General features: G+C 37.8%; 1 protein-coding gene across 1 annotated transcript; it reads left to right on the forward strand.

Annotated features, from left to right (window-relative positions):
* The first annotated feature begins 2,617 nt into the window (after nucleotides 1-2,617).
* On the forward strand, nucleotides 2,618-13,308 carry OOSP3 (oocyte secreted protein family member 3). Its single transcript, XM_045558161.1, has 4 exons — nucleotides 2,618-2,714; nucleotides 4,402-4,556; nucleotides 12,270-12,422; nucleotides 13,152-13,308. Exons 1-4 carry the CDS (start codon nucleotides 2,618-2,620, stop codon nucleotides 13,230-13,232), a joined length of 486 nt encoding a protein of 161 aa, XP_045414117.1. The 3' UTR covers nucleotides 13,233-13,308.
* Nucleotides 13,309-22,874: the final 9,566 nt, after the last annotated feature.

Below are 22,874 nucleotides of genomic sequence, written 5' to 3' on the forward strand. Positions count from 1 at the left end.
TGGGATCTCACTCTTGCTCAGGCTGGTCTCGAACTCCTGAGCTCGAGTGATCCTCCCGCCTCGGCCTCCCAGAGTGTTAGGATTACAGGCGTGAGCCACCGCGCCTGGCCGATAAGTCTTTCTTGTTCACTGTTGTGTCCCACCCTGCACCAGGCACCATGCACCGTGCTTATTACATAAGAGGTTGTCAGATATTTGTGGAAAGGAACCTCATATCATTAAGCCAAATGATAAATTAATAATGTGTATTGGTAGAAAATCTCATTGGATAAATATTAGAAATTTATACTGGAACAAACTGGAAAAAAAAGTAACTGATTGAGGCCAGGTACAGTGGCTCACGCCTGTAATCCTAGCACTCTGGGAGGCCAAGGCAGGAGGATAGCTTGAGCTCAGGAGTTCGAAACCAGCCTGAGCAAGAGCGGGACCCCCATCTCTACCAAAAACAGAAAAAAAAATTAGCCGGGCATGGTGGCGCATGCCTATAGTCCCAGCTACTCAGGAGGCTGAGGCAGGAGGATTGCTTGAGCCCAGGAGTTTGAGGTTGCTGTGAGCAAGGCTGATGCCAGGGCACTCACCAGAGTAACAGAGTGAGACGCTGTCTCAAAAATAAATAAATAAATAAATAAAAATAAAGTAGAGACTGAGGTGGTTTCCATTGAGTTTGAGAGTGAGTTGGGGATTTAAACATCTGGGTTTGAAGTCAAAATGGCACCATTGTTAAGTATGTTAGAATCATCTACTCAGCATTTCTTTATCTAATCAAGCAGATCCGCTTTGAGATAATCTATACTCCTTAGCTCTCTACATGCTAATAAGTGAGAGCTATGTAATTCTAGTTGTTTGCCTGACTCACTGAACGTAAACATTGGGGAGTGAAGGCTTTTTTCCTTCTTATGGAAAGGCTTTGGTCAGACTATTGATTCTGGAACTTGACACAACGTCATGCTGGTTGGAATGGTCTCTGTTTTCTTTTAGGTCATTCCAGATCCTCAAAAGACAATGACTCATGGCCGGGCGAGGTGGCTCACGTCTGTAATCCTAGCCCTCTGGGAGGCCGAGGCGGGTGGATCGCTTGAGGTCAGGAGTTCGAGACCAGCCTGAGCGAGACCCCATCTCTACTAAAAATAGAAATAAATTATCTGGACAACTAAAAATATATATAGAAAAAATTAGCCGGTCATGGTGGCGCATGCCTGTAGTCCCAGCTACTCGGGAGGCTGAGGCAGTAGGATCGCTTAAGCCCAGGAGTTTGAGGTTGCTGTGAGCTAGGCTGATGACACGGCACTCACTGTAGCCTGGGCAACAAAGTGAGACTCTGTCTCAAAAAAAAAAAAAAAAAAGACAATGACTCATAGCACAGATAAATATTTTGCAAAGTTTATATTTTAACACATATTGGAAATCTCAGGAGAATACATGATAAAGAATATGATTTGGATTCATTGTTTTATTTCTTGTTAATCCAACAAAGATGCCATTTAATGAGTAGCCCCAGGCATATCTGATTTCTCATTTAAAATCATGATCATACACTTCATATCAAAGGATGCTGAGATTTGTAATGTTGGTGGTTTAAAAAAAAAAAACAAAAACCCAAAAGCATTTGATATGACATAGAGGAGAGTGAAATGAAACTAACTGAAGGAGAACTGGAGATGTGCTTCACTCCCTCCCCTATCAGAAATCCTGAGGACTTCTGCTCAGGGTTTCTCAAAGTACGAGCCTTCAGGAATCACCTGGGGGCAATTGTTAAAAATGCAGGTTCCTGGGCCCTGCCCCACTGAGTTAACTCAGGGAATTTGGATTTTTTACAAGACCCTGCAGTGACTCATATGCACTCTTAAACGTCCAGCTACAACAGATCTCATTGGACTGGACTGGGGCTAGGACACTTGTATTTTTAAATTCTCTTCCAGATAATTTTGAAAATTTAGGTTTGGGAGCCATTGAAATAGGTATTCGCTGAAGTGACAATGTCTGAATCAGTAGTTCTTGAAGTATGGTCCTGGGGCCGGCAGCACCAGCAGTGTCTGGAAACTTTCAGAAATATAAATTCTTGGCCCTCCCATCCCCAGCCCTGAACAGTAATCGCAGGGGCATGGTCCAGCTATCTGTGTTTTCACCAGTCCTGCCGGTGATTCTGATGCTGCTGAAGTTTGAAAATCACTGGTTTAAACATCCCCCTGAATATCAATTCAATAAACATGTGTTGACACTCCCTGAATGTTCTGTTCTTCTAGGAATTTTGGAGGGCCTGGAGAAATCAAAGCTTTGCTAATAGCACTTTATTCCCACTCACTCCTGATTTTGGCACTGAAGTGATCAGGAGAATGTCAAGTTTCAGCAGGTAGGAAGAAATCTTTCTCTGAATGTAGAAATGATGGCTTTTACAAAGTTTTTACTTTGTTCTTTAGACTTTCCAGATTTTCCAAACATTAAGCAATTTAGATCAGCAAAACCCAATACATTCCTGCAAAATACAAGTAATTGGCAAAAAGTTATTTGTAAATACAGTCAGCTGGGGGCATGGTATTGGGTATAAAAGTACACAAAGAGAGGCAGCCAATTCTAATTTCCTTTGTTTTTCGGGGATGATTAGTTGGAAGCTGACATCATGAAGGATTTTGTGGGGTTACAGTCATCTTTCTTTTTGTGTGTGCTTTTGGCTTTTTCTGAGCAAGAGTCAGGTACGAGGGTGATTCTCGTGTTTTGTTTCAAGGTGTAGTTTCTTAGAGGTTACTGTGCTTTTTGTTGTTTGCTATTTTGAGTAGAAGTGCCTTGCCAATTTATTTTTTTGACTTCTGCTATCATGTTGTTTTCTCTCTTTTGCCCTCCACCTTCCCTCAAAAGCTAGTGATTTATATAAGTTTATCCTTATGCTTGGGAAAGAGCTATTTTTTGTGCTTTCTTCTAAATGTAGGTGTTTTCCATTGTGTAGCTCTCCATGCTATTCACCCTACCTGTGGAAAGATATTTCTCTGTTCAAGATTTCAGCTTGCTCTTCCATGCCCTACCTGATCTCCTGCTCGTAATCCAGCCACCTGCCTCAGTATCCCCTGGTGCCTCTTAAGTGATTGCGAGCTGGTTCTAAATCAGGCTGTCGAAAGAAAGCTCTTCGTTCTTCCTCTTCTCACTTCTTATTTGTCCTAAGTAATAAAGTTGTTAACATCTATTGTTTTATTTGGATTTCACTTACTTTGTCCATATGTCCTACCTGCAGCTTATTTTACAGTAATCTTACCTAAACTATACATTTTTTTAAAAAGTTACTGCATAGAAATATGACATAGAAACTAAACATAACATTTTGTTATTTCTAGTATTTCGTTATCATGAAAATATAGTGATGGATAGTTTTATCCACAGGACATGTCTTTGCATATTTGTCTAAAAACTTCCTTTGGATATATTTCTGGTAGTAGAATTAGTGGGGCAAAGTAAGAAAATGCCATTGTAGCCGCGCAACTGTGGACAATGATTTGAGCTGCCAGACGTGAGTAGGCCTTAATCTAAGACTATCTTCCTTTTGCTTTACGGAAGGAAACAGCATGGAGCACAGCAGGTGCAGATCTTCACCTTATCGGCAGGTCCAGCAGCTGCTCAAGGATACAATTTCCCTTGTCCCTTCACCTGTGTGGGGTTTATATGGCTGCCAGGGATGAGAGCCAGAAGCCACAGGAGCTGCAAATGCAGTGTTCCATGAGTCATGTCTACCGTCCTAACCATGTGCAGACCCAAGGCCAGCGCACCAGCTTGAGGCCCCTCCAGTCCAGGACCAGCCCCACACAGGAAGTGAAGCAGAGACAAAACCTCACATTTAACTTAATGCTGTAGTTTCTAAGGAAACACTGCTTGGAAGAGACAGAGGTTGTCCCTAGATAGGCTTGCATGGGACTGAACTGATGAAAAGCCTTCATTCACAATTGTTACAATTCAATTTAAATGATCACATCACATCTCTGAAGGCTGTTAGGGGGTAATTTTTTTAAAAAGACTATGTTTAGTAAGCTCTGTGCCCCTGAGCCCCCATCTCTTGGGTTCTCTGCCAGGGTGTTGCCTGGAAGCTCAGGGGTCTCTGGCTCTTCTACAAGTGCCAGGCCTTCCTGTCACCACCTCACTTTTTATCTGCTCTGAATATTTGGCCCAAGACCCGTGGACTGACCCTGGGTTGGCACTCACTCTTCCCCTGACCTTTCCATCTCTAGCGTGCTTGCTGGGGAACATCGCCGTCTAGTCAGGCTTGATGGTCACACCGTGGGGGAAGAGATTTCTTTTTATTTATGCATTGTGTTATTTTTAAATGACAAGTAAAATTGTATATATTTATGGTATGGGGGAAAAAAGGCTATGTTCGAACTTGGAATGTCCTCTAGCGTATACCTTTGGTTCTTTCAACAGTGTTCTGGGCTGTGGCTGAGCCAACCCTACTCGATCAAGATCATTTTTGGCATTCTGATGAAGTGTCTCTGGGAACTGGTTGTCTTGTAACTGACGTAACTGAGAAGGGATATGTGTTTAATTGTCCTGTCACTGAATATGGGAGTCAGAAAGAGGTAAGAGCTATGCCTATTTAAAATAATAAACTGACTGCCAGATCTTACCTTGCAGTGGCACTGTGTGTACAGTCAGTGCAAGATAGATGGAGCCAAGGCCAAAGAGGAAAAACTTGCTCATTTTATAACACTTGAATTTGGTACTTTCAGGATAGGTATACCAACCAGTGGGAACCTTGATTTGGCCACGAAGAGTTCATAGCCCATTAAGCGAGGAGAAAATTTGACATATATAGCATGACATTTCAAGTACTCTTAAATCTTTTTTAGTCCTTACATCTCTTAAAGTCTAGAAACACTGTGTAGAAGGCATCTTTCCCGGTTTTCAGGTCATGCAGCTGTCCAACAGACATGTAACTGAAACTTACACATTGGTAAATTGGAATTGACATTTTTCCTTTGAAGAAGAAGGCAATGAGCTAAAGTGGACAGTAAGTTATAACAGAGGTAGGATTCACTAGGGGAATTCAGAAGAAACACCTGAGATAATTTGATGTAGAGGTGAATATGGTAGTATCTTGTTTTTCATTTTTACATCTATGCCAGTGAATGAGATTGATCTATAAATATCCCTTCTCATATAATCCTTGTCAAGTTTAAAACAGTTTGGGTAAGATTAGAATTTTTTGATCCTTGAATGCTTAATAGAAGTTGAACACAAAACTCAATTCCCTTTGAATATTTGGAAAGCCTTCTCAAGAAGGATGGGTTCAAACAAGCCAAGACTGTGAAGATTAAACTAAATACCTAACTGTTCAATGCCCAGACATCGATAAACATCTACAAGCATCATGAACATCCAGGAGGCCAGGTGTGATGGCTCACACCTGTAATCTTAGCACTCTGGGAGGCCAAGGTGGGAGAATTGCTTGAGCTCAGGAGTTTGAGACCAGCCTGAGCAAGAGCAAGACCCTGTCTCTACTAAAAAAAAAAAAAGAAAAAGAAAAAGAAAAAATTAGCCAGGCATTGTGGTGCAGGCCTGTATTCCCAGCCAATCAGGAAGCTGAGGCAAGAGGATCACTTGAGCCCAGGAGTTTGAGGTTGCAGTGAGCTATGATGATGCCACTGCATTCTACCCAGGGCAACAGAGTGAGACTCTGTCTCAAAAAAAAGAAAAAAAATCCAGGTAAACATGACCTCACCAAGATACCACTGCCCAAACCTGGAGTGGTAGAGATATATGACCTTTCAGACAAAAAATTCAACGTGGCTGTCCTAAAGAAGCTCAGTGCCCTTTAAGACAACAAAAAGAAAGAATTCAGAAGCCTATCAGAGAAATTTAACAAATATATTGAAATAACAACAAAAAAGCAAGCAGAATTCTGGAGCTCAAGAATTCAGTGGACAAACTGAGCAATGCATCAGAAATGTCTCTCAACAGTGGAATTGACCAAGGAGAAGAAAGAATTAGTAAGCTTGGGGACAGGCTATTTGAAAATACACAGTCAGAAGAGAAAAAAGAAAAAGATTTAAGAAGAATGAAGCATGCCTACAAGATCTAGAAAATAGCCCCAAAAGGGCAAATCTAAGAATTATTGGTCTTCAAGAGGAGGTAGAGAGAGAGAGATTGGAGTAGAAAGTTTATTCAAAGAAATAATAACAGAGAACTTTTCAAACCTAGAGGAAAATATCAATGTTCAGGTACACGAAGGTCATAGAACACCAGGCAGATTTAGTCCAAGCAAAACTACTTCAAGGCATTTAGTAATCAAGCTCCCAAGAGTCACAGATAAAGAAAATGTCATAAGAGAAGCAAGAAAAAAGAAAAAAAAAGACATATAAAGGAGTTCCAGTACATTTGGCAGCAGACTTCTCAGTGGAAACCTTACAGGCCAGGAGAGAGTGGCATGACACATTCAAAGTACTGAGGGAACAGAACCTTTACCCTAGAATATTATATCTTACAAAAATATCCTTAAAATATGGGAGAAATAAAGACTTTCCCAAACAAAAGCTGAGAGATTTCATCAACACCAGACCTCTTCTACAAGAAATACTAAAAGGAGGTTCTTTAGTCTGAAAGAAAAGGATGTTAATGAACAATAAGAAATGATCTGAACATATACAACTCACTGGTAGCAGTAAGTATACAAATATAGAATACTCTACTGATATAACTGTGATGTCTAAACCACTTACATCTTGAGTAGGAAGACTAAAAGACAAACCTATCTGAAATAACTACAACAACTTTTTGAGAGCAGAAAAAGATATGTGTGGAAACAACACAAAGTTAAAAAGCAGGGGGAGGATGGAGTTAAAGTGTAGAATTTCTATTAGATTTCTCATAGTTTCCTTATATGTTTGTAAGCAGAATTGTCTTATGTTTAAAATAATTGGTTATGAAATTTTTTTGCAAGCCTCATGGTAACCTCAGATCAAAAAACCAGCAGATACACAAAAAATGAAAAGGAAGAAATTAAAACATACTACAAGAGAAAATCAACTTTTAACAAAGGGAGACAGGAAGGAAGGAAGAGTGGACAACAAACCACCAGAAATTAAATAACAACATGGCAGTAGTAAATCTTTACCTCTCAATAATAACATTGAATGTGAATGGACTAAACTCTTTAATCAAAAGACATAGGGTATCTGAATGGATAAAAAAAACAAAAGCCAACTATATGTTGTCTGCGAGAAACATACTTCACCTATACAGACACACATAGACTGAAAATAAAGGGAAGGAAAAAGATATTCCATGAAAATAGGAACCAGGAAAGAGGAGTAGCTATACTTCTATCAGTATACAAGTTTTTGTGTGGGTATATATTTTCAGTTGTGTTAAATGAATACCTAGGACTGGAATTTCTGTGTTACATGGTAACTCCATATTTGAATTTTTGAGGAACTGCCAGATTGTTCCCAAAGTGACTTTCTCATTTACATGAAACGAGGGTTCTAATTTCTCCATGTCCTTGCCAAAACTTATTTTCTGTCTTTTTGATTCTAGTCATCTTGGAATGGGTGTGAAATGGTATCTCACTGTGGTTTTGATTTATATTTCCCTAATGATAATGATATTGAGAATCTTTTCATGTATGTATTGGCCATTTGTATATCACTTTGAAAATGTCTATTTAGACCTTTTGTCTATTTTTAAATTGTATTATGTCTTTTTGTTATTAAAATATAAGAGTTCTTTATTCTGAATAGAAGTCCCTTACCAGATACATGGTTAGCAAATATTTTCTCCCATTATGTGGGTTATCTTTTAATTCACTTGATGGTGTCCTTTGAAGTATAAAATTTTTAAATTTTGGAGTTCGGTTCATCTTATTTTTTTGTTGTTGGTGTCATATCTAAGAAGCAATCACCTAATCTAAGGTCAAGAAGGTTTATGACTGTTTTCTTGTAAGACTTTTGTAGTTTTAGCTCTCTGAGTTAGCAATTTGAGTTAATTTTTATATATAATTTTTATAAGGGGAGGTAGGGCTCTACTTTTATTCTCCTGCATGTGGATACACAGTTGTTTCAGTATATACCCAGAATCATTTGTTAAAAAAATGATTCTTTCCCCATTGAATGGTCTTGCCACCCTTGTAGAGAATTAATTCACTCAAATGTATGGGTTTATTTCTGGACTCTCTGATTCATTGATATGTCTACCTTTTATGCCAGTAACACACTGTAAGTTTTGAAACTGGGAAGTGTGAATCCTCCAATCTTGTTCTTCTGTTTTTCAAGATTGTTTTGGATGTTCTGCGCCCTTTGCATTCCCATATACATTTTAAGATCAGTTAATTAATTTCTGCAAAAAGTGCTGCTGGGATTTCAATAGGGATTGCCTTATTTCTGAAGATCCATTTTGGGAGTATTGCCATATTAGCTAGATTTAATACTAAATCTTTCCAACCATGAACACAGATGTCTTTCCATTTATTTAGATCAATAATGTTCTGTAATTTTCAATGTACAAGTCTTATAATTTTATTACAATCTTTACAAACTTTATTAAATTTGTTCCCATGTATTTTTTTTATTTCAGCTTATTATGGGGGTACATATTTTGTTTTTTTGATGCTATTGTAAATGAAATTGTTTTCTTTCATTTCTAGATTGTTCATTTGTAGTATTTAGAAATACAATTGATTTTTGTCTATTGATCTTGTATCCTGAAACATTATTAGTTAGAATTTTTCTAATATAAATTAGAAAAATTTATTAGTTCTAATAGTTTTTTGGTGAATTTCTTATGATTTTCCACATATAAGATCATATCATCTGTGAACAAATATAGTTTTACACCTTCCTTATCAATCTGGGCACTTTTTATTTTCTTTTCTTGCCTTAATGCCCTGGGTAGAACCTCCAGTACAATATTGGATACAGGTGGTAAGAGTGAATATCTTTGTGTTATTTCTGATTTTGGGGAACATTTTCAGTCTTTCTCCATTAAGTATGATGCTAGTTGTGGGATTTTCACAGATGCCCTTTATCAGGTTGAGAAAATATTATTTTACCTTTAGTTGTTGAGTGTTTTTTATCATGAATCGTATTGAATTTTATAATTTTTTTCTGAATCTACTTAGATGCTTATGTGAGTTTTACCCTTTATTCTACTAATATGATGTATTACACTGATTTTTGTATGTTGAGCCAACATATCTCTTTCCTGGGATAAATTCCATTTAGTCACAGTGTATAACCCTTTCTCTCTCCTGCTGGATTTGGTTCGCTAATATTTCGCTGAAGTTTTTTTGTGTCTACATTCATAAAGTATATTGATCTATAGTTTCTTTTTGTGATGTCTTTGGTTTTGGTATCATAGAATGAGTTGAGTAATGTTCCCTTTTCTTCTATTTCTTGAAACAGTTTGTGAAGCACTGGTATTAATTCTTTTTTAAATGTTTGATAGAATTCATCAGTGAAGTCAGGTAGGGCCTGGCCTTTTCTTTGTGGGTAGTTTTTAGTTACTAATTCAATCTCTTTACTTCTTGTAGGTCTATTCAGAGTGAACACATTCTGAGTCAAGTCAAATAACCAGAATTATAGGAAAGATTAAATAATGACAATTCTCTGGAGAATGGAGATTTTGGGGAGCTCTAAACCAATCTGGTCTCTCCAGGTTCTGCTAGGATTGGTTTTCAGGGCTATTGTGGACTGGGGAGAGGGTAATAAGAATAGAGCAAGTTAAAGTGTCACAAAGCTCATTGTTCTTACGGAGATTCCAACCATTTTTCTTGACTAAATGCTCCTGGGATTGTTGCAAGCCTTAGATTAATTTCCAGAGTTTTGAAAAAGTTGAATTTGATAATTTCTCATTTTAATAAAAATGTCTTACTGAATTACTACTTTTCCACCTGTTAATTTACACAATAAATATTCTCATGGAAATAAAATGCTTCCAAGGAGAATTAATGGTAACATTAATTACCATTTTGTTTTTGTTTTATGGAGAAGTAGATTTTTAGTGGTATTAGCTGTACTGGAAGTGAGAATTGAATGAATATTTAATTAATATGAGAAGTAAGGAGGACATAGTATATATTTTCCACACTTCACATACAACTGATAGACTTGACTAAAACAATATATTCAAAAGCAACTGCAACCAAGTTATTGAATGTTACCATTAATTCTCCTTGGAAGCATTTTATTTCCATGAGAATATTTATTGTGTAAATTAACAGGTGGAAAAGTAGTAATTCAGTAAGACAGTTTTATTAAAATGAGTAATAGAAAAACATATACTTAAATGTGTTTACAGAAGTTATCCTTGTGTTAAGATTATGGATATTTTTATTTGGCCATAACATTGTTTTATAATGTCTCCACAATGAGCATGCACAAACCTCTAATTGGTCTAATATTTTCAGAGAGCTGAGACTCAGCGCTGTGGTAATGTTTGAAGGCCAAGTCCCAGAAAAAATGCATTGATTAGAGGTTGTAGCCCTTGTTCCTGGCCTGGCAATTCAGGATTTCAATTTCATAATTTGATTAATATTTCCACAAATGCTAACTGGTTGCACTTATGATCAAGAGCTTGGCATACTGCTTTCCTAATTTTTCTGTGGAAGCAGTCCCTTCGGGCTCTGTGCAGATAAACCTTAGTACAGCATAAGGAACTTACATCTTGACTTGATCTATTTCTTGTTCCAATTTCTTTAAAACTCCAATGTGTCATGGCATACTTCATAAAAGGTCTTTTAGTCCCATTAGTGTGTCTCATATGGAATAATATTTTATTCCGCCCTCCACTGTAACACAATGCACAAAGGAGGCACTGGCAAAATTGCTTTGATGTGTATTGTATTCAGGTGAGTATAAGGAACAAGCTGGTTCACAGTGTACCTTCTAAGATGTACTTGTGAAAAGGAAAACATTTGGAAAATGAAGCTCAGCTTTGTTTGAAGCCTGGAGTGATATTGGTGTACAGGGCTACTCTGTGCAATGAAATATTTATCTGTGCCATTTGGTCCTTCCAGATACTCTGCCCAGACCTCCCCGGATTCCCCCTTGCCATTTCCGTGTACCCCTCCCCTTGCTTGCGTGTGCTTGTCTTCTAATGACCCCAACTGGGCCTGGAAGTTTACAAAATGCTCCCCACTTCCATGATTGAGTGATTTGGGAATATAAAAGCCCAGTTCTGTTGCTTGGGTCAGGGACACACTTGGAGGCAGGATTTAACTTTGGAGCTCTTTTGAAGGTCCTACTGAGGCTAGGACTCCGCCTTAGATAGCATTCTTTTTTTTTTTTTTTTTTAAGTTCCCTCCAGTTTTACCATCAGATCATATTCTTTTATTTTCCCATGATACTTCTGGACAAATATCCATAAAAATACCGTTTTCTCCTGTTTCTTTGGGTCTTCATTTCTGAAGTTTCCTGTGTCATGTGAAACTTTTTAAAAACAGCATTCTGGCTTGCTGTCTTTACCCTTCATGTCCTGCTTCCTCATTCCCTTGCTGGGAACACTTCTGTAATAAATCACCTGCACATACATCCCCTTGTCAAGTTCTGCTTTTGAAGAACCCAACTAAGACATGGTAAAATGGGTTAAATAGAGCTCAGAGGTGGTTGTACCTATGATCAAGTAGCTAGGAAATGGCAAGTCAGGCCTTGAACGTGCCTTGTCACATAGCTGGCACCTGCAGATCAGGAAGTGCCTGGAGAAGTAGAAACAACAGCCAAATTACTCAGTTTTCAGCTCCTTAAGGTCTTATTTAAAAAAAACCATCTTGGCTTAAGCTGTTCTTTATTCTATAGAAGACCTAACATTTTTCCATTTTGATAGTTTTTATAAATCCTATAAACTTTAATGGGCATAATTGTATTGAAAGATATTTTTTTAAAATAGCAATTTGGATGTTTGCTTGATATAGATATTATGGCCCTATGGCTTTTGGGGAAACCTCCTAAACTTTGTTTTTCCTTCAGGATGGATGGAGGAATGCAGTTAGCCTACTAGTAGTTTATGAATGACAAGTTTTAAAAGATCCAGGACTCCTGCTTTACACTTGTGAGGGGTTGTCTTTGGGATTTTATAAAGCTTATCAGAGCTAACATTTTCTGTTTAGAATATATTCACGAATGGTGGCACATGAAAGCATGGGGAAGGATGTTAAGTCTAAAAAAAATCAAGTAGGAGCAGAGAGGTAGTGACACATTTGCTGCTAAAATAGGCTGAACAAAAATGGGTTAAGCCAAAATGAGACTGACTGGTTTATATTCTGATCTAATGTGCAAATTTTCTCTTCTTTAAAATTGTAGCTCATCATGTTTGGAGACCACTCCAAGCATCACCAAAACAATCTTGCAAAGTTCAGAAATGATCCTCCCTCTGCCATTTCTTATTCTCCCTGGAACATAACCAACACTTGCCTGTTTGGATTGCTTCAGATTCCACATTTTCAAGACTCCTTGGTGAGTGAGGATCGTTAGAACAGGCAACACATGGCAGTGTTCACATAGAAACTATTGTTTTGCTATAAGGAGGGGGAAAGCTTAAATCTCTGCTCGTGGTTTTTTTTGTTGTTGTTGTTGTTTAAATAGTGTCTAGCTATGTGGTGAATCTTAAATTACACGATAGTCCAGTTTAGAAAACAAAACGCCACTTCCATGTGTCTATGTATGTTCCGGTGTTACTGGTAAGTCTTCCTTTATCCCAGTTGTTGCATCAAATTAACTGAATCTCTAGTATGGTTTAAACATAATCTGAGTTGATAATTAAATTACTCAATTTTATTTTTTATTTTTATAGATTTAGGGGGTATACGTACAGTTTTGTTACATGAACATATTGTCTAGTGGTGAAGTCTGGGCTTTTAGTACAGCCATCACCCAAACAGTGCACTTTGTACCTATTAAGTAATTTCTCCAGTGCCCATTATTCCACTTGCTACGTCCACATGTACACATTATTTAGTTCCCACTTAGAAGTGAGAACGTGTGAAAACCACTCACTGTAAATAGTGCTCAGCCACTTGGATAAAAGTTTCCGGGTATCTCAACTCCCACAACCTCTAATCCCTGGTGTATCATAGATGCTCCAAATTCATTAGTCCATGTGTGAGTGAATGTGCTTTCTGTGCCAAGTTTGTCATTGGTTACATTGCAAGCTTCTCATTCATTGTCTTTCTTTTTTCTCTGCAGGTAGAGTCATCCTCCCAGTCACTTCTACTTAATATGCCTCATCCGCTAGTCCATGAGTACGCAAACATGGCTATGTTCTAGGGCATTCCATGGCAATCCTGATAATTCTGTTGCTACAGCTTCCTTAAAATTTAAATTTTAAAACAATCACTATAGATTTTAGCACTTTTCTATGCCATTTTCGTAAGAGGATGTCTTGAAGTTAGGGTTGGGATAGTGCCCCTAGTGCTTGATATGTTTGTAAAAAGTGTTCCTTTTCAACAAAGTGGCTGTGGTGGCCTTGCTTATTTCTCTGATGATAAGAAGATGTCTGTGTATACTTTTTATGTGGAATTGATCTTACAAATAAAATGTGCTGTGCCTTCGGCTATCCTTCTTGATGACCAAGTGATTACCTCAAAATAGGACCTAAGCTGAGAGGTAGGGATGGAAGTGTCACTGTCACCCACCCTGCTGCTAGTAGCATTTTTCTAACCTGTGTACAAGTTGTGTTTTAGATTCAGTAGACACAGAATAATCCCACATCGTTGGGAGTTTAATTCCTTTAAGAAATATTTAGTAGCCATGGTGGAAATGAACACCACTGGATTGACAAGGAGACAGAGTAGAGAGTTTGATGACCTGCAGGCCTATGAGTTGGGGGAGCAGCTATAGTGGAACATTTCTGTATCCTCCCTCAAGATCAATAGGATGAGACTAAGTCTTTCTTTTGGGCACTCGAGGAACTAAATTTTAGTGATCCCTTAAGATCACTCTTCTTTATTTCAACTCCCACTCTCCAGCTAGTAATAGCATAATCCTGAAACATGCTCATGAGGCTCTTCTTGCAGTCTTTTTAGTAAAACTTTTTAGCACTCAAGTCTTGTCTGTGGAATCCTATCCCTCACATCAGCAAACCTCGGTCAATGGGGGAGTCTGGGTACATGTCATTTTAAGATAGCAGGGTGAAGATAAAGGTCTTGTAATCTCCGTCAGTGCCTCCTGCTGGCAGAAGATAAAAAGGAGGCTAGAAAATCTGCATTCAGTAAAAAACATCAATGTCTTAGATTTGGATGGTCCTGAGTAGAGATCCTTAAATTACCTCTAGTATCAAAGGGAGTGGATGAACACCTTCCTGGAGTGTGTAGAAGTAGAGATAGTTGGAATGTACTTGTGGAAGCATTAGATTTATTTAATTTTTTTATCTAAAATTTTCAAGGTCAATTTTGCATTCTATTCCATAATAGATTTTACTTTTTAAAATGTAAAACAATGTTTTACATGAGTTTTTCCTTCTACAGATCTTCCAGCTATTAATTGTTCCATTATATCTTCTTGCTGTAAACTCCTACCTTCAACCCTCTGGCATACCCTCAGAGATTTGTAAATCTCAGTCTGAAAAGAAAAGCTTATTTGAAAAGCATAGATATTCATATAAGACTCAACTAATATATATGAAATATGACATTTAGATAACTGACATTTTAAAAAGAAATAAAAGCATAACATCAAGATGCAAATTCAGGCTGCTGAAGTAGCTCACACCTATAAGCCTAGCACTTTGGGAGGCTGAGGCGGGAGGATTCCTTGAGCTCAGGAGTTCAAGACCAGCCTAAGCAAGAGCAAGACCCCGTCTCTACAAAAAATACATAAATTAGGCAGGTGTGGTGGCATATGCCTGTGAGTGGTAGCAAGGTGAAGGCCTCCAAGGGCCAGCAGGTCTCAATCTGACCAGTAAACTCTCTTTTCAAAAATGTCTTTGGAAAATAGTGTATTTTCAGGTGCATTATGCTCTCTGCTTCCTGTCTTATCCTCCTTTTTGATACCTTTCTGTATTCTTTTGAACTAACTTCTTAGCTGATCCCCTTGCCTTGGTTTTCCAGTATAACACCCTGATCAAACTTTTACCCTAAATATTCCTCCCTTTGACACCAAAGATCTGACTGCTCCTCTAAGTTTGACACACTGTTTTGTGACCTGGTGAAGTGTGAGCAATCTCTCTTAGGTACCTGGGGGAACTTGGGCTTTAGAGAGAATTCAGGGGCCATCAATGTGTATTCACCCCTTCCCTTGGCTTATTTTCTTGGGAGGCTGCTGTGGCCTAATTGGAGGATACATTAATATCTTTATTCACTCTGTCATTCAGGAAATATTCGAGTACTTATGACCCATCAGATCCTATGCTTAATGACTGGGATTCAAAAGTGCATGATCCTTGTCTCCGCAAAGTTTACAGTTTAGTGGGAGAGATGTTAATGGAATTCTGTATATGTGAACTGCTAAGGACTAGAGCACAGGAACTGCAGACACTTTAACAGGAGACTTGATCCACTCTTGATTATAAAATTTTATTATTATTATCTCCTAAGTTTTAGGAGATAAACTCTTACTTAAAATGACCCCAGGCCCGAAGTGATTTTATACCTGATGGCACACATAGGTATACATGATTACTCACTAGCCCTCAACATACCTGTAGTCCCACACTTCTGAAGTGTGAAGAGAGGATATTATAGCATGTCAAATCAAATGGAAGTATTTTGTGAGTAATCTCTAGAATACCTTTAGGACATCTGAAGCCCCTGGTTGGGTGGCGTCTATAGGGTAACCTTCAGTACAGTAGTTCCCAAAGGGTGGGCCCCAGAGTAGCACATCAGCATCATTTGGGGATTTGTTCAAAATGCAAATTCTCTGTCTCAACCCTGGGATATGCAAACAGAAAATATCTATTATCACTAATGCCTAGGCAGAAAACATATGGAATTACAGGCTTGAACTTTAGGCAAGGAAGAACCCATCCAGGTTCGAGAAAAAAGCTCAGTGGCTAGTCTGGCATTTGGGAAAACTCTGTCCTATGCCTGGAGATCTTCCTGTGCCCTCTCCACCAAGTTATACACAAAAAAGTGACTGTGCTTACATCATTACCACAGAGCATGCAATTGAGATTCCTCCAGTGGTAACATGGCTTCTAGATTTAAAATGATAACATCTCAATGAAAGGAAAATCTGAAAAGGTGTAGGCACACATGATCACAGCTTTCAGAGTGTTCTGTACAACCAGCTGTAACACAGAATCTTTGGGACCAAGAATGGGGATGTTGCTGACATTGCTCAGATTCGGAGGATATGTCCAAATGACTGATGGGATGGCATGTTGATAGAGCCAAAATCCATCCCTTTCCACTTATATTATGGAATAATTGGGTTGGGGGGATCTAAATAGACATGCGGTTCATTCACCTTTCTGAGCTCTGTTTCTTACGTTTTCAATTTCCACCTACTTTCTTCCAAGTAAGCTTACTGGCCATACATCGCCTACAACTAGGACTGGTTTTCAATAGTTGGGTGTTAAATAGCTATCAAAAGCAAGATTAGCCCCTACCTCCCACCTTCCTGGTAACTCAGCCCAGCAGCTTAGGATTTAATTTAATTAATTAGATTTTACTTAGCTAAATTAGAAATGCAATAAATACAGATACATAATAAAATATGTCAAGTTTTACCCATGGATTTGTGGTCACATCGAAAGTGAACAATACTGATGTCCTTTTTGCAAAGGCATTTTGAAGGAGATTACAATAGATGAAAATGAATTAAAACCATGTAAAAATATAGAAATAAAATACCATATCACATCATTAAACTGGGTTATTCTTTTGTGCTGCTGAATGTCCAGGGGCACAAACTTCTAAAATTTACAGATGAAAAGGAGGATCAAATGCCTTTGAAGTGATTGTATAGCCCATAAAGAGCCATTTACTATAGAAAAACAAAGTTCATAAGGAGCTGATGTTTGATATTTATGAGATCCAAGGTTCAGGGATATTTTTCAAAAGATGAGGAGGACTCTTTGAGCTCATACCTATGGGAATGGAACCAGCTAAAATACACAAGGATAACTTTAGGTCATGATTTTTTTGTAACTCCCAGACTTGAGCTTCATGGTAGATAGTTTCAGGATAGTTGGGATTTTAAGAATGGGAGCAACATAGATCTTGTCTTCTAATGATTATAGAAAAAGGAAAAAAAAATTCAAATTTTACGTTTGAAATTTTGTTTGAAATGGACCCAGTGAGTGAGTGGTAAAACTCAAATAATTTAGATTATATATTTCTTCAAAGGCCCCTTCCTAACCTTAAGATATTTTGTCTCTTTGTGAAACATAAAAATAATATGTTCTAAACTGGCAACTCCTGAATTTATCAACCCCTCCTTTCATTACAATCACTAGTTTTAGACTCACATGTTCAGTTCTGAACTTTGTAAAGTGAAATCTTTACTGTCAAGGAAAAAAGTTCTAGGATGAGGAGAGAATAAGGACTGGTAAGTGTAGGGTCTTCCTCATGTGGATACTAAATATGATGGGACGTAAGGTACGAGAGAGAGAAATGCGTATCCCCCTGCTTGTACACCCCGATTGCTGAATTGTATGCCATTCAGCTCTCAGTTGGGGTTTTATACCTTCCCTGTTTTCACTTGCCCTGAATACTTTTTTGGGGTCATAAAATACCTGGTTGGGTACATAAATGTTGGCCCTTGCAGGTATCTTCACCCAGTCATCTCTGAAGTGGGCACAGCCATGTCACACAGTATCTGCTCTGTATCAGGAATCAGTGTTGAGCAGGAAGGGGTGCGATGAATATTCTGCTCTGTGGAGTATTGATAGAGGACTCAGGTGAGACATAGGAACTTCCAAAGGAAACAAAATGGAAATGCAAAGCAATACAAAGGCTTAAGAGCTATCATTCCTGGGATTGAACTTCAGGCTCAGGTATTGCTAGGCCTTGCTTTAATAGCCATAACTTTTTATTTTGTTTTAAGAGTAACACGTTAGTGTGTTATTCTTGTTCAAAAACCCTCAGCCTCTCATCAAATCCTCCCTTGTGGGATAATCAATTATGGACACAGAAACTGTTGTCTGTTAAATTAAGAAAACTATTTTGAGAACATATTCTCAGTGTCTTGTAGTAATTTTTCCTTGAAAATAGTAACTGGTCTGAGGCCAGATATTCCTAACATCTCTTGAAGTTTGTTTGATAGGTTACCAACAGCTGGGACTACAGCCTATGCCACCATGCCCAACTAAATTTTTTTGTAGAGATGGGGGTCTTGCTATTGTACAGACTGGTCTTGAACTCCTGGCCTCAAGTGATTACAGGTATGAGCCACTACACCTGGTGCCTGCTATTTCTTATACTGCCTCATTTTTCAAACCATTTTGTTCCAAAAATTGAAATTTTTTTCACTAAGACATATATTACTAATGTATTGGGCACCTGGTTTGTTAAGCTTTGGAGATACAAAAAGACATGGGCATAGTCCCTACCTTTGAAGAGTTCATCATTTAGTGACCTTTTAAAACTTTTAAAACAGACTGTAAATGTAAGGGTAAAATTCAGATAATACCAAGGATAGTTACACGCATTTATCTACTATTTCCTAATAAGATGAGATAAGCTTCTAGTAAGCTTCCATTGTAAGCTTCTACTTTCTGTAAGCTTCTACTTTCCATGTTATATTAAAATAGCACATAGTTGCTGAATTCTAGTAACTGGTGATCTAGAGAAAAAAAATCAGAATGCATTTGAACCAAATATTCACCTAAGCTCCTTTTTGTAGTTGAGATTTTGAATTTCTCATTTTAAGTTGGCATCTTCTGTTTCAAAGAAAGGAATATGCATAAAGTATTTTTCAGGCCTTGCTACTCAAAATACAGTCTGCAGACCAGCATCCTGGGTATTATTAGAGAATTTATTATAATGGAAATGCAGAATTTCAGCCCTCGTCCCAGATTTTCTGAATTAGAATCTGCATTGTAACAAGGTCCTTGGGTGATGTGTGTGCTCCTTAAAGCCAGAGAAGCAAGCGATGCTGTTGATGGGCATGAACACAGCATGCACTCTGAAGGCAAATCTCTTTAGACCAGCATGATTCCTAAAGTGTGGTTCCTGGATGGTTGGTATCTGCATCACCTGGGAACTTACTAGAAATAACTTCTCATATCCCATCTCAATCTTACTGAAGCATAAAACCCAATGAGATTCAGATGTGTTTCAATAAATCCTCCAGGTGATTCTATGTCTATAAAGTTTGAGGGCCACTGTTTGGAGGTTGGTTGGTGGAATAAGGTAAAATCAGATTTTCAATTCCCATGTCCTCCGGGCTTTGTTCTGAGGTGCACAGAACAACTAAATTATCTTACAGTTATTTCTTTAGTGTGCAGATATGGAGATAGATGTTTTAGGATGATAGGGAGGTTTAATAAGGTAAACCTTAGTGCATAAAAACAACTCCATATTTGATGATTTGGGCTCTAAAGACAGTAAAGTAGAGCCTTCTATTGTGCTCAGATAGCACATTTTGCTTTACCTTGCTCTTGTTCTTTGATATTTGAATAAAAAGTGTTAAGTTTTATAAAATGAAATGATAGTATATTCATGGCATGTCTGTGCTGTCCGAAGCTGTAGTTAATTACTTACATCTGAGTGTGTCTTCAGCTGTTTGGCATATAAGGCTGTCTATTCGTCCCAACTTCCTGTTTCCTGAGTAAGATTTGATTTCCAATCTGGGCAAATGAAGACTTTCCTGGAGTTGAGGGGGCTCTTTCTCCTTCATTGCTTCATATGGACTTGTGCTGAAGACTGGGCAGGTATAACTTATGACTCGGAGAACAGGAGTTTCATAAAGAGTGCTGAAAGATGTGGCTTTCAGATTCTTATAGTTTTGGTCTGGTTGAATCTTATAATAGGTAAGGATACATAGGAGGGGGGAGTCTCTTTTAAATAAATGATCACGTTTCTTCTCTTGAATACTGAGACTGGAGAATGTGCCCTAACGTGAGAGTATCTTTCTTTGTCCAACTCCTTTTTCCTTCGGGCACTTTTTAGACCATATCACATTCTTGGGGCTCAAATACGAGAAGTGGGTTGACTGTACAGAAGAGGCTTCCATGGGTTGTGGAAGGAGCTCGGAACTCTGGGGAGTGTGATATATAGGAAGGACGCCTTGTCAAGGGCTTAGTCTGCCTTTACCCTTCATAGATCCATTGAATTTGAGAGGGAGTAGCAATCCAGTCCTCCCAAGTGAGGCGATGAACCTTGGTCCAGGTTTTCTCAGTACTTTCCCTGTGTTAGCCCTGAAAACCTCTCGTACTAAGCAGACCAGAATAGTTGGTCACCCTGAGTATAAACTTGGATTGTCAGTTTCTGATGTTGAAATTTCAGAGTTGCAATGAAAGGTTTTGTGTTCTTGTCAAGTTACCTGTTCAGCAAGATGACCCGGACCTGCTGTGTGAGTGCTTGTAAGGATCTTGGTGTATTCATGGTGCTTTTTTTTCTTTACTAGGAGCTATTTAAAACAGACAACTATAAGGAATCATATTAATATCCATCGACCCACTATCCAGTGCTATTAAATCAATAATAATTTGCTACATTTGCTTAAATTTTTTTTTCTGGTAGAAGTAAAAGCTCAGGTACAGTTGAAGTCCCTGTGGCATCCAGACCCTCTTTTGTTCCCTTTTTGCCCATTTGTAAGTTTGGCATTATTCATTTCCTGGTGTGTTTTATAATTTTACATCAAATTTATGGGTCCATAAATATGTTTTGCAGGCATTTAAACTTCTATTTCTGTTTCATGCTATAGCTTTTTAATTGCTCAAAGTTATTTAGAGGTGTATATTTATACTTTTATTTTAATTAGTTTGGTATTCCATTGATTGGATGCATTGCAAATTGTTTCTATTCTCATATTGCTAGAATTTCTCTAGTGTTGGGCTGTTACAAGTAATGTTTGTGCTTGGGGTGTTTTTTTTTTGTTTTTTTTTTCTTTTCTTTTTTTCATACCTAGGAATGGAATCATGAGGCCACAGGGTGTGCAGATCTGAGAACTGACTCCTTCTTGCTCAGCTCTCTAACAGGGCTGTCCAGTTAACAGTCTTCTTAGAAGAATGAAAACTTTTCTTTCTTCTCATTTTCACCAATATTTGGTACTCACAGATGCCTTATTTTTTTGCTAATCTCTGTGTGAAACAACTCAGCATTTTACTTTTTTTTTAAAAAACCTTTATTTTTAGATAATTACAGATTCACATGCAGTTGTAAGAAATAATGTAGCTTAAGTGTAACATTTACTCAGCTTTACCCAGTGGTAACATGGTACACAACTATAATACAATAGTACATTGGGAGACTGACACAGCGAAATTACAGAATATTTCTATCTCAATAAGGATGCCCCACATTGCCCTTTTAGAGCCATTTCTGCTTTCCTCCTGAACCTATCCTGCCAACCCTCCTTCCTTCCCAGTCCTCAATCTTTGTCAACCACAAATCTGTCTTCCATTTCTGCAGTTTTGTCATCTTGAGAATGTTATATAAATGGACTCATACTATGTAACCTTTTGGGCTTGGGTTTTTTCACTTGGCATAATTCCTTAGAGATTCATCTAAGGAATTATTGCATGTATCAATAGTTCATTCTTGTTTATTGCTGAGTAGTATTCTATGGCATGGATTTACCATAGTTTATTCACCTGCTGAAAGACATTTGGGCTGTTTTCAGTTTTTGGCTATTATGAATAAAGCTGTTATAAACATTTCTGTACATTTTACATGAACAAACTTTTATTTCCCTGGAATAAATGCCCAAGAGTTTAATTGCTGGGTCATATGGTAGTTGTATGTTTAGTTTTTAAAGAAATTTAGAAACTGTTTTCCAGAGTAGTTGATTCATTTTACATCACCACCAGCAACATATGAATGACCCAGTTTCTCCACATCCTTACCAGCATTGGGTATTGTCACGATTTTTTATTTTAGCCATTGTGGTAAGTATGTAGTGATTTGTATTTCCATAATGGCTAATGATGTTGAACATCTTTTCATGTGTAGCCTCTTAGGTGACAGGATTGCAGGTTTATATAGTTCCTGTTTGGTTAGTGAGTTTTCAGTATCTCCTGAGGACTCAGGCTCCTTCTGATATCTTCAGTGCAACTGAAAGGATTTTTCTTTAGTGAGGTTTAGATATACAGCCAAACTTACTCTCTTTTTTTCTCATGGCTACCTATTCTTATAACTTCTAGGTGGTTCTAATTCTCTTTCCCTGGGACCTAGCTCAAAAAGGAGATTATATTAGAAAATTGTTCCCTCTGACGAGAAAAATCACTGTCCTGATATTTCAAGTTAGAAGGGGAAGGATAGCATATTATCACGCAAATTTTTATGAAAGCCTAGTTGTGAAGCTTTAATTTTCAGGACAAGTATTTATTGCTACATCGACTCTCAGTGACTACCTTTATATATCACAAGCTGCAGATACAAAAAGGGAAATAAGGACTTGCCTAAAGGAGCCTCAGTTGAATGAGAGAGACAGAACATGCTCTATATCACTTAGCATAAATATTGATATGTTCTTATGATTCTAGCTCTACAAAAAGCTGACTTTGGAGAATTGGATAAGATCTTATTTTATATTGAATCTGTACATGAAAAAAAATCACTAAAGAGTCTCTTTGAAGGATGGGTGTATATGTGGACATTTTTAGGGGATGAAGCAACAAAACAGAGACCATGTTTTGCAGACTTGCTTATCCCTAAGATGCTTTATTTGAGTAAGGGATGATCTCTTCATTTGTATTAACTGGTTATGCTAAAATTTTTCTGAGCCGATATATGTAATTGCATACTAACAGAAAATTTCTCTTTTTTTTTTTAAAAAAAAAAAAACTTGCAGCTATTCAAGTAC

This window comes from Lemur catta, chromosome 7 (genome assembly GCF_020740605.2).
Source record: "Lemur catta isolate mLemCat1 chromosome 7, mLemCat1.pri, whole genome shotgun sequence".
Taxonomy (NCBI): Eukaryota; Metazoa; Chordata; class Mammalia; order Primates; family Lemuridae; genus Lemur; species Lemur catta.